Source organism: Nansenia antarctica (genome assembly GCF_963989245.1).
Source record: "Nansenia antarctica genome assembly, chromosome: 15".
In the NCBI taxonomy this organism is placed as follows: domain Eukaryota; kingdom Metazoa; phylum Chordata; class Actinopteri; order Argentiniformes; family Microstomatidae; genus Nansenia; species Nansenia antarctica.
The window spans coordinates 30,069,795-30,083,088 of record NC_137685.1 but is presented as its reverse complement, the minus strand read 5'-3'; the positions used below and the strand labels follow the sequence as shown (position 1 = coordinate 30,083,088).

General features: G+C 46.6%; 1 protein-coding gene across 1 annotated transcript in view; it reads left to right on the top strand.

Moving 5' to 3' along the window:
- The window catches only part of trim62.1 (tripartite motif containing 62, tandem duplicate 1), a 65,033-nt gene extending 52,459 nt beyond the window's left edge, over window positions 1-12,574 (top strand). Inside the window, exons 4-6 of the mRNA XM_080545581.1 lie at window positions 2,458-2,714; window positions 4,607-4,722; window positions 12,013-12,574. Coding sequence (XP_080401707.1) covers window positions 2,458-2,714; window positions 4,607-4,722; window positions 12,013-12,566 — 927 coding nt within the window. The 3' untranslated portion in view covers window positions 12,567-12,574. The remainder of the gene's footprint in view (window positions 1-2,457; window positions 2,715-4,606; window positions 4,723-12,012) is intronic.
- Window positions 12,575-13,294: the final 720 nt, after the last annotated feature.

Below are 13,294 nucleotides of genomic sequence, written 5' to 3'. Positions count from 1 at the left end.
GCGCTCAGACGACCCCACACGATCAGGCTTAATAACCATCTCCCTCCACCACCATGACATCAGGCTTAATAACCATCTCCCTTCCCTGTCTTACAAGAGCACCACCACCACCATGAAATCAGGATTTATTTATATTTATAATATATATATATATATATATATATATATATATATATGTTACGGTACATGTGGGAATACGGTACATGTGGGAAAACTCGGGTTATGGTTAGGTGCTACGTCGACTTGGTACATGCTGGCATGCCTACCCCTAACCCTAACCCTAACCTTAACCCTAGCACCGTAGCACCTAACCCTAACTCTAGTTTTCCCACATGTACCGCATTCCCACATGTACCGTAACATATATACGCCATTTGCTTAACACCAGCAAAACAAAGGAGTTGGTGGTGGATTTTAGGAGGAAGAGAAGGACCCCAGCCCCCATCACCATCAAGGGGGTGGAAGTCGAGAGGGTGGACTCCTACAGGTACCTGGGAGTACAAATTAATAACAAACTGGACTGGACTGACAACACCGAGGCTCTTCTCAGGAAAGGGCAGAGCAGACTGTTTTTCCTGAGAAGGCTGAGGTCTTTCGGTGTCTGCAACAAGCTGCTGCAAATGTTTTATCAGTCGGTGGTTGCCAGCGTTCTGTTCTTCGCCGTGGCCTGCTGGGGTGGAAACATCTGTGCCAGGGATGCTGCGAAGCTAAACAAACTGGTGAAGAAGGCCAGCTCTGTGGTGGGGACCGGGCTGGACAGCCTAGAGGTGGTGGCAGAACAGAGGATGGGGAAAAAACTGGCGGCCATGCTGGCCAATCCCTCCCACCCGATGTACTGCGAGCTGGCAGGGATGAGGAGCAAGTTCAGCCACAGATTTGTTCTCCCCCGTCAAAGTACAAAAAGATTTGGACAGTCCTTTATTCCAGCTGCACTCCGACTCTACAACCAGGCCCTGCAGGGTGGGGGAGACCTGGAGATGGAACTTTTGGAACTTTTTACTTATTGAGCCTGCACTGTTTTATGTATTTTATTGAATGTTTTTCTGTTTTCTGTACTGAATGTTTTCTGCCCTAACTGAGCTGTTTGACAACAAAATTTCCCCATTGGGGACAATAAAGGTTTTCAATCAATCAATCAATCAATTTAGCTGACGCTTTTTCTCCAAAGCGACGTACATTGCAGTGAGTGCATACTTTTTTTCTTTCTTTTTTTTTGCAGTATATGTGCCCCTCCCAGTGGGAATCGAACCCCGAACTTAAGCCTCGTTAGTGCCGTGCTCTACCAACTGAGTCCCATAACCATCTCCCTCCCTGTCTTACCTGAGCCCACCCCCCCGCCACCATGACAACAGCAGGACCGTGACAGTCCTCTAAGGCCTCCATACCGCTGCCTACTGTACAATCCAGCCCTATGATGGGGCTTTACACCGTGTCACACTTCAAAGTCTTACGAGACAAAGAGAAATGTTGACGTTCGCATCGATCACGCCGCTGGCTGTCGGGTTTCAAATCACGCGTCAACACCACAGAAGGGATTTGTTGTCTCTCTTTTTCTTTTTTTCTTTTTCTCCGTGCCTTTTACCGTGTCAACCAGATGTTAACATCCAACTTAAATCGATGAATGGAACGTTTACATAACAGGGAAGTGAGTGATTAAAACACGTTGTAATCCCCGGGGATGTTGACTCTCGTCCAATTAAGTGATGCTGAAGCCAGAGTATACTGACTGAGATTCTAGACTATACTGACTGACATTCTAGACTATACTGACTGACATTCTGCTTAACTCACCAACTGCCAACGAGTTCCCCGGAACACCCACCACCCAGTGTTTAGTTTAGTTTATTAGTTTATTATATCGAGGACAGTCCAAATACATGAACCATATAAAATACAGTAAAAAAAGGCCTAGTCGTCTAATTTTCAGCTGAAGTCCCCGGCCAGTTGCAACATGGCATCCTGAAAAGTAACGTCATTAATTAAAATAAAACATTTCAATATTCTAAGAACACGTGGCTGAGACAAGGTACACCAACATCACACTTGACAAAAAACACAAGTAAGCAAGCTGAGGTGATTGCTCTATGTGGTATTTACCTAGCAACAACACTCCTGAAATGAAGCATAAGAATGTATGCTTTTTTTGGTGAGTCACCCTTGGCAACTCTAGAACGTCGACAATGTGGTTGATTTTAGCTTTCACTCACCCTCGGCACTAACAGAGTTGGGAGACTCTCGGTAAGTGAGAAGGTACGGTCACAGTTTTGTTTTGACGGAGTGCAATAAAAACCTAAACTCAGTGCTCAGCGTTCTCCTCTAACCTAAGTAAACAAACTCTCTCTCCTCCCTCCCGTTCCAGTGCTTCCAAAGCTTGGCGCTTCCCTCGAACCTAAACTAAACAAGATCTCTCTCCTCCCCTCTCCCCCTTGCATCTCCCCCCCCACCCCCCTGTTCCAGACGTCCGCTAAAGGTCTCCGCGCCACCATCGGCGAGGCCTTCGAGCGGCTGCAGCGTTTCCTCCGCGAGCGCCAGAAGAGCATGCTGGAGGAGCTGGAGACGGACACGGCGCGCACGCTCTCCGACATCGAGCACAAGATCCAGCGCTACAGCCAGCAGCTGCGCGACGTCAAGGAGGGCATCCAGATCCTCCAGGAGCGGCTCGACGAGACGGGACGCCACGACTTCCTGGAGGGCGTGGCCCTGACCTCCGAGAGGTGCCTCGCTTACTCAGTGCTCGCTACATCCGCTCTGGGATCAGCTCTCTACCCCAGTCCCAAACATTCGTAAGACGGCGCACTGAGGTTTATTGTTATGTATACCCCCTGATATATACACAACACCTCGTAACGTAGTGTGACCCATTTCTTAGGATACTGGTTAGGGGTACTGGTTCAGACGTTGGTTAGTGTTCTGGTTAGGGTACTGGTTAAGATACTGGTTAAGATGTTGGTTAGTGTTCTGATTAGGATACTGGTTATGAAGGATACTGGTTATGAAGGATACTGGTTATGAAGCATACTGGTTAGGATACTGGTTATGAAGGATACTGGTTAGGGGTACTGGTTATGAAGGGTACTGGTTATGAAGGATACTGGTTATGAAGCATACTGGTTAGGATACTGGTTATGAAGGATACTGGTTAGGGGTACTGGTTATGAAGGGTACTGGTTATGATACTGGTTATGAAGGATACTGGTTATGAAGGGTACTGGTTATGAAGGGTACTGGTTATGAAGGATACTGGTTATGAAGGATACTGGTTATGAAGGATACTGGTTATGAAGGGTACTGGTTATGAAGGATACTGGTTATGATACTGGTTATGAAGGGTACTGGTTATGATACTGGTTATGAAGGGTACTGGTTATGAAGGATACTGGTTATGATACTGGTTATGAAGGATACTGGTTATGAAGGGTACTGGTTATGAAGGGTACTGGTTAGGGTACTGGTTATGAAGGGTACTGGTTATGAAGGATACTGGTTAAGGTACTGGCTCGGAGGAAGTACAGAGCTGAGCTAACAAGACTTTGAACAGGTTGTTTATCAGGGTGGATGTTCAGGTTGTTTATCAGGGTAGATGTTCAGGTTGTTTATCAGGGTGGATGTTCAGGTTGTTTATCAGGGTAGATGTTCAGGTTGTTTATCAGGGTGGATGTTCAGGTTGTTTATCAGGGTAGGTGTTCAGGTTGTTTATCAGGGTAGGTGTTCAGGTTGTTTATCAGGGTGGATGTTCAGGAGGTGTACAGACCTCGTTAGGTAGTGTTGACGTCTGGGAAGGAGGAAGGAGGGGGGCTCGGGGGGGATTTAATTGTAAGTGTTTAATCCCTTCTAACATTTGAGAAAAGACTGATGAAGTGGCCCAGGTACGCTGCATCTCGACGTGTTCTCACAGCAGATATCCCCCAGAGGGCTTTGACTGAAGCAACAAACCGACGCTGTACACATAAGTTTGGCTTCAGATGATGTTACAAAGCGTTCCAGGAAGTGTAGAGGTGGCAGACAAAACTCTTCAGGAAAACAGGCTTGACAGGGTTGTTGTTGTTGTTTTTCTTTCATGACTTTGCCAGGAAAATACTTTGCCGTAGAAATACTGTACACAGTGAGGCTATCTGTCATCGCAGTCTGTTGAATGGAGCTGTTCTTTGTTCATTTCAATGCCTTTTTTCATTCTCATCACACAGCTCAACGCTCCACTGTTGTCAGACAGATTCTAAGCTCGTCTTTTAGTTTAGGTTGTGACGCAGTTCAAAGAGAGTGGCGGCCCACCTCCGCTCCACCGCCACCCTGAACTCAAGGTCACGCGTGGGAGTGACGGGAACGGTTCATGCGGGGGGCTGACGCAGTATAATAGATGGTTTACTCGCATTAGAGCCCGACCCCACGTCCTGATCCTAATCTCTCCTGCTGTACAGCTCGGGGCCATAGGCGACCAGAGGAATGCGGAGTTGCTTGGTTGAACAGCAGGATGACTTTGAAACGGAGGACAACGAGAGATCGGTTTACTCGAAAGCAGAGTAACTGAGTGTGGAGCGGAATGAAAAGCAGAGTCAGACGGTCAATGATTGACAGTGACAGGGATGGTCTTTTCTCTCTCCCCTTGCAGGATCAAAGGGAAGATCCACGAGACCAACCTGACGTACGAAGACTTCCCCACCTCCAAGTACATGGGCCCGCTGCAGTACACGATATGGAAGTCTCTATTTCAGGACATTTCACCAGGTAATGCAACCTGCGTCACCGACCATTTACACCCACTGACTCACACCGAACGAAGCACAGCGTCAGTTTAAAACATCGCCTTCGTTCCCAGACAGACCGGTGGACCAACGCGTCCAACTCGGCCTTCATTATTAAGCAATAAAAAAGTGCGTCGAAAACGGACAACGCGTTGCCATTGACTTTACCTCGCATTGATCCAATCCCCCCCCAACTCACACACACACACACACACACACGTTCCTCGCATCTGTGTGATTACCTGAAAATCAAATGCTAACAAATACTTTCCTCCGTAAATGAGCTCCCTCTAAGGCCAGGTTTGAGTGGTTGTTATTCTGCTGTAGCCTGGGGAGACGAGGTTAGTCCAGGCAGGGTTTCTCTAAGTAGAACGGCGCAGCTGTCCATCAGGTGGCACGCCAGCTGGTTCACCCGTACGCCAAAACATCACATGTTCAAGGGACAGAGGCTTAACGCCCGCCAGGCTTACACTCCTCCATAGCAACAGTGTGACAAGGCTGCGCCGGCTATGAGAGGATGATTTGTGTGGTTGTCGTCTGTCCCCAGCACCCATCCCCGTATGTAATAGTTGTTTAAATTCCAGGCAGGTTACTATACAGGGCAGAGCCATCCAATTACACCAAAACTCCAATATACGACCTACGTCTCATTAAATAAACGATTCAACTGAATTGAATGAACTTGACCTGTCCTGACTGAACTGGACTCTTTGGTGGACTGACACATGCCAATCGCAGACAGCTCCTCGTGAAGTCATGACACGCAACAGTTTGGGGTGGAATGTAGTGAAAAGGGACGATCACAAGCATGATCATTTTTGATACTTTTATTCAGAGACGGAATCATTTAGCCGTGAGAAAATATACAATGTGAGGTTTGTGGATGGGATGTTTCTGAGTTTAGTAACGCAGGCCTGAAGCTGGAGGACTGAGGTGCCCTTCTGTGTCTGTCCAGCTGACAGAGAACTCTCCTCTCTCCTCCTCTCCACTCCTCCTCTCCTCCCCTCTCCTCCATCAGCCCATGGCCATCACTCACTGTGAGAGGGGGGTTAATTTAAAATAATGCACCAAGGAATATTTCACTCCTTCAAATCAATTCTCCCATTTTGGCCTCCCTCTCCTCGTGGGAGAAGGCCGGGCGGCTCCTTGACTGCTCGCCAAATAGAACAATTGGTTGAGATCCATCACTGGCGGCTGCTACAGTGACAGCACAAAGACATTCCTCCCATCATCCCTCTCTCTCTCTATGTGATAGTTTGGGGAGGATTAATAGTAGTCTACCTCTTCTTCTTCTCTCTGAACCCACTGCCCTTTTCATTAGTGTTCTCCGACCTGTGTGTCCGCGTGTGCGACTGTGCGCGCGCGTGCGTGCGTGTCTGTGTGCGTGCGTGTGTGTCTGTGTGTGTGTGTGTGTGTGTGTGCGTGTGCGCTCGCGTGTGCGCCTGTCCCTGCGTGCCATATCTGTGTGTGTGAGTGACTACGACCTTCTGAATGGATTAATTAGAACAAAGCATTTGGGCAATGACATTGTGGAGCGGTATGAAGACATCGTCCTGCCCTGCTGGCCAGGAGCCAAGCCTGCTGTTTACATCAGACACATCAACACTGAGGAAGGTCCGGCCTGGGCAGATTCCTCCCTTGTTCTATTTTCAACCTGCTCTCTCGGTATGGAGAGGCGAGAGGAGAACAAGGCTGCATTGTTCTGTCTGAGTTTTTCCACCATGACTGAAGCCAGTGGTGTTTAGTGGTTGAACAGGCCTGCTTGGAGGAGAGCTGCTATGAGACTCCCTCCCTCCCTTCCTCTCTCCCTCCCTTCCTCTCTCCCTCCCTCCCTTCCTCTCTCCCTGCTCTAACCCACATAATTGCACGGAGCTCGCCGCCTCCTGTCGGCATCGGGCCAGACCGGGGCCATGTTCCTCCCATGTCTATAATTACACTACTCTCCCTCTTTCTCTCTTTCTCACCCCCCCGCCCTTTTCCCTTGCCCTCTCCCTCTGCTTCTGCTTCTTTCCCTCTCCCTCTGTCTCCCCCTCTCTCTCTCTCTTCCCTTGCCCTCTCCCTCTCACCCTTTCCCTTGCCCTCTCCCTCTGCTTCTCTCCTTCTCCGTCTCCCTCTCTCTCTCTCTCTCTCTCTCTCTGTCTCTCCCTCTCTCTCTGCCTCTCTCTCTCTCTCTCTGCCTCTCTCTCTCTCTCTCTCTCTCTCTCTCTCTCTCTACAGTACTATATTTGCATAGCTTTGCATGACATTGCACCCAGAGCTCACTATACCAAACCGTGGAGGACACTTTGAATAGAGACTGTAGCCTAAATCTCCTGTTGTTCTTTCGATCAGGTTTTACGACGACAAACAAAGTGATTCTATGATGGGAAGCTTCAGTCATCCCTCATGGCTGGTAGTACTCTTCTCTCTAATCGGGATTGTTTCATGTCAACACGGCTAGAGTACGACTTCACGAGACATGATTATTAGTCGTCAGTCATCCCGATTAACCCTCACGACATGACCCTCTCCTGTGATTGGTCGAGCAGAACGAGCCCACCCATCTGTAGCTAACGGGGTCGGCGAGTTGGAAACTCTGGAATACAAGCTCAGAGTGGGGAAAAATCCATTCCATTTGGGAGTGGGAAACACGTCTGGGAACGCCCTTGAGCTTCCGACCTGTAGTCCTTTGACGTCATGTAAACCGAGAGCATGGCCAGGTTTATAGGAGCTTACACTAAGTGAAGTGAAAAAAGGACAACAATGTGGTTTTTTTCTAAGCTGTTTCATGAGATTCATGAGATGCGTTTTTTTAGCGTTTTGCAGAGTTGCAAAACGGAAAGTTGTTATGCTTATATCTGCCTAACGTTAGCCCACACCTGCGGGCCGTTCATGTCGTTTGGAGTTTTCAACCTCAAATCACTTGAATGTTCCGAACTCGGAGGTCCGAGATCACAGGTGGGAGTTTCCAAGTTGGCCATGAATGCACCATATAGATAGAAAGATCATTTGATGTTTCAGAAGGTGTGGGAACCCTGTAGATAGATAGATAGATAGATAGATAGATAGATAGGTACTTTATTGATCCCAGAGGGGAAATGAAGGCATTACAGCAGCTCACGTCACAAACAACAACAACAACAACAAAATAAAATGACGATAGAATAATAAAATAAAATAGTAATCTGAAACATTAGAAACAACAGTCCAGTATGATTGAACGTCCCCCAGCCTGACTCTGATCACCCCGATCAAGCCAGCCGGAGGAGTTAATATTATATTTTTATCAAAGTCTTATTGCGGCAGGCCGAAAATATCTCCTATAGCGCTCCTTAGTGCAGCGTGGTTGTAATAGCCTGTTGCTAAAGGAGCTTCTCTGCTCTGCCACAGTGTCATGTAGGGGATGGGAGGGATTGTCCATGATGGCCAGGAGTTTGGTCCTCATCCTCCTATTGGCCACCTCCTCCACTGTGTCCATGGTGACAGCCTCCTATTGGCCACCTCCTCCACTGTGTCCAGGGTGACACCACAGAGGACAGAATCAGCTTTCCTAACAAGCTTGTTCAGCCTCTCGGTGTGTCACCCTTCTTCTATAAAAACCCGCAGAAGCGGTACTGACACACGGACAAGATGCAAACGTCAGCCGCGACCTCCCTCCTATACAGAAGTGTCTCCTTGGTTACCCACCCAGCTGTCCCGTTGAATCACTTTTACAACAATAACATTTTCAAAATCCATTTCTGCACTTCACCCCACACCCCCCCCCCCTTCTCCAGTTCACTGGATGGGATGGGTTGCTTGGATGTTTTGACTGCCTCAGCATAAAACTCCCAGCACAACGGTGATAGTGAGGAATGGGCCACAGCCAATGACACTGCAGTTTTAGAGCCTGTGTCTAAACGGGTTTCCCTCATAACAGTAGTATGTATGTGTTTCTCTCCCTTGGTAAACAGTGTTTAACCACAACCTCACGTGCAGTATCTGCCAATACATTCATGCTCCGGGCGGCTGTCGTCTCTTAATTGTCGACATCCTCCAGGTCTAGCCAGTCCCTCCATGTCCCTCCATGCCAAGTTTGTTTGTTTGTTTGTTTATTTGGATCCCCATTAGCCATTAACCAATGGCTACTATTAGTGGGGTCCACTCAATACATTACTGATATGATGCGTTTTTGTGTGACTATGCAAAATGTTGTGTGCCTATCAAATATTGCAATACTCATTGTTTAACCTTAAACATATTTTATGTGTGCCCACTCTCAGTAGTAAACAACAATTTTAGGAGCATGCATATACCATATCAAGTAACAGTGAGACCAGTTTAACTCTAAGGACATAGGAGCCTCACTGCAGTGGTCAGCAAGACAGAACAGCATGAACACAGAATAGCCATGTATGGGAACTAATGTCACTATTGTAAGTTACGAGGTAAAGCTATTTCCCTCTCTGAGAACTGTATATAAGCTGTAACAAACATCAGTACTTGGCTTGGCATCTCTTTATGCCACAGCCAGGCTCGGCACCAGCCATGTCGTAGCCATGCTTGAAGCTTGGACTTAACAGAGCATGCTGCCTTGGAAACATCTGTACATGGGAATGCAACCCAGATCTGCCTAATACAATGATTACGATTCAACCTTCTCTCTGAGTCATCAATATATAATTTCCGGCCACGTGACCAAGAAAGATCTCTATATCAAATGGCTTCTAACGAACAGGATGCTAGATTCAGCGAAACAGGTAAGGCACAATATGATAATTTGCTTTAACCTGAATTGCTGTTCTAGTACGAATCTCAATTTTTTCAAAAAGGAGATGTATTGATATTGGAAAGTACTAAATTAAAATAATTATAGTTTGAATAGAAGGCGCTGTATAGTCAAAGACGGTGGTCAAAACACTGAGAGTTAGGATTTATTGAGATTCTGAACTTTGTAAGGAACAAAGCAGAAGTCTATTATGTTTATCTGTAAGGTACAGAAATATATTTATTGTGTATGAAGCTAGGGACAAGACCTTAAATACGTGATTGAAAGCACAGCACTTTGAGGAAAACTAAGTTTGAAAAGATTTGGCCATAATATTTAAAAGACTCTAAGAGAAGTTTCAATCAACATAATTGATTACTAAAACCGCATGTCTATTAACATCATGGGAAGCAAACTACTATGTATGGCATGCAGAATGTTATCATTAAGAATGAAATGAATAACAACCATATTTCTGAACCAAGCTTCACAACAGGGCGAGAGTGTTAAAACTCTGACCCTAGGCTATTAATAGAACGGAGACTGCTCCTGTAACCAAACACACACACACACACACACACACACACACACACACAGAGCTACAACATACAACAAATAGACAAATGTGTCTCATATTGAAATTATCATGCAAATCTGTGTTGATTCAGCAGACATATAACATTTTGATTGATTTAGTGAACAGAGAAATACGCATTAAGACTCTAAGACTATGAAACATCAAAGGAGGACAATTCTGATGGAGAAAACACAATTCAGCAAGAAAGACCTGGAATGTATTCTGACAATGCCTGTCAATTCTATTTCCTGACAGAATCAAGGAAATCAAGAGACATTGAGCGAAGGACTCAGAGACCGAGATGCTGTTAAGATCTGGTCTATATTAACCATTGCAGAAGTGGGGAGAGAATGTTGCAGATGCTGAAGGAAGCTATTGCGGGATGAAACAAGAGAAATGAGACAAACTAATGACATTTCAATGTGACAAACAATGGAAATGTTAATTCTTATGATTTAGGACAGAGACATGATGATGACAAGAGAGACTTACACATACTTTTATGTAGTCGTAATTGTTCAATTGTACTGACGCACGCAACTAACAGTGTCATCAGCAGTAAACAGCTGAATTCAACAGCATGAACTTACAAACTTTCTTCTAGGAATTCTATGGGACGGGAACAACAGTCCAGATAACCCAATTAACAAACTTATGCTTAACATCTGTATTTTTGTTTCCAACTGTTTCTGAGCAGGTTAATTCCACAATCCATTGATGGAGAGCCTAAGATTTTATAGACTTAAGTCAAGAAAAGGAGGGGTGTAGTGTAATGATAATGCTAAAATTGTCTAATAAGTTAATAAAACCTATTAACGCTGTGAACAGAGGCAAGAACACGTGCAAGACTGATGACCATCAAAGAATCAAATAGCACTCCTTGTTACCAGAAACACAAGGCCGTACCTTTGATTGAAGATCTACTTCCAGACATTGTTATATTGACATATAATGTACTTTGTATGATGGAACCGATGCCTAATTTATTTCTGATGTGGTCATTCATTGACTTTGTTAAGAACTCCACATGTTTTTCAATAGAAATAATTTACCAGTCAAATTAATCTTACATCATGGGGTAAAAAAAGAGTGAGCTGATATGATGCGTTTTTGTGTGACTATGCAAAATGTTGTGTGCCTATCAAATATTGCAATACTCATTGTTTAACCTTAAACATATTTTATGTGTGCCCACTCTCAGTAGTAAACAACATTTTTAGGAGCATGCATATACCATATCAAGTAACAGTGAGACCAGTTTAACTCTAAGGACATAGGAGCCTCACTGCAGTGGTCAGCAAGACAGAACAGCATGAACACAGAATAGCCATGTATGGGAACTAATGTCACTATTGTAAGTTACGAGGTAAAGCTATTTCCCTCTCTGAGAACTGTATATAAGCTGTAACAAACATCAGTACTTGGCTTGGCATCTCTTTATGCCACAGCCAGGCTCGGCACCAGCCATGTCGTAGCCATGCTTGAAGCTTGGACTTAACAGAGCATGCTGCCTTGGAAACATCTGTACATGGGAATGCAACCCAGATCTGCCTAATACAATGATTACGATTCAACCTTCTCTCTGAGTCATCAATATATAATTTCCGGCCACGTGACCAAGAAAGATCTCTATATCAATTACAATATAATACAATACAATAATAATACATTATAATACAATACAATAATAATACATTTTAATACAACAAAACACAACATTGAAATAGATCAATAAAAATCCCTATATTTCATATCCAGACAAAATCACAAAAATCACAATTTACATTATCAACATATATATATGATAGAGCATGTTAGTGAGCTGCATTCCATCATTTACCTGCTCTATGGATGACGGTACACCTTCCCATTTCAGGTTTTATCCGTGGTGTCACATAGATGCTAAGTGTGTTCTTCTTCTTCTTCTCCCTCCCTCCCTCCCCCTCTTCCCCCCCCCCCGACCCCTCCAGTCCCTGCGGCCCTGACCCTCGACCCCATCACCGCCCACCAGAGACTCATCCTCTCGGACGACTGCACCATCGTGGCCTACGGCAACCTCCACCCCCAGCCCCTGCAGGACTCGCCGCGCCGCTTCGACGTGGAGGTGTCGGTCCTGGGGGCGGAGGGCTTCGGCGGCGGCGTCCACTACTGGGAGGTGATGGTGTCGGAGAAGACCCAGTGGATGATAGGCGTGGCCAACGAGACGGTCAGCCGCAAGGGCAGCATCCAGATCCAGCCCAGCCGGGGGTTCTGGTGCATCGTCATGCACGACGGCAGCCAGTACAGCGCCTGCACGGAGCCCTGGACCCGGCTGAACGTCAAGAGCAAGCTGGAGAAGGTGGGCGTGTACCTGGACTATCCCAAGGGCCTGCTGGTGTTCTACAACGCCGACGACATGTCCTGGCTGTACACCTACCGGGAGAAGGTGTTCCCCGCCAAGCTGCACCCGTACTTCAGCCCGGGCCAGAGCCACGCCAACGGCAAGAACGTCCAGCCGCTGAGGATCAACACCGTGCGCCTTTAAGAGCGGCCCCGAACCCGCGTGGACGGGGGGGAGGGGGGGAGGTGACGTACCACCACCTCCACCACCTGAGGAGGGATGATTCGTGAGATGATGGATAGAAGATTCTCTAAAAGGCTAAACTATGTTTTTTTTTTTTTTTAAGGAAATGGAGGAAAATGGAGATGGGAAAAAAAGAGTTTAGACAGCGAGTGTTAAAATGATTTGTTGGGTATAAGTCGGATGTAAAAGCGTGCGTGTGTGTGTGTGTGTGTGTGTGTGTGTGTGTGTGTGTCGCTGCTCTTCTCTTCTCCACCTGTGAGAGACTCACCGCTTTCACCCGGGACGACAGGGACGGTTTGACCTTTAACCTCTCTGATGCTGTGGAGGAGCGTCAGGTCGTGAGTGGGGAGGGCCTCAACCCAGGGGCCCTCTTAAGACCCTACTCGGCGACGATGATGATGATGTTGATGTACAATAAATCCCACCAAGGCGTTGTGATGTCATCCCTATGCTGTGACTGTCCCTCCCAGACTGATCCGGTTATCAGACCGAACCACGGTTCTGTTCTGCTGGACGTCCACGGTCCCAGGCTCACCTTGCACAGGCCCAGGGCCCCCCCCCTCCTTACGAGGCCCCTGACTGAGACCCCCCCCTGTCTGGCCCCAGCAGCCAGACCTTTCAGACTGGTCACCCCCCTGTTGTTCTTCTTGGCTTCGCTCGCTCTTGTTTGTGGAAGAAAGCGTCTGACA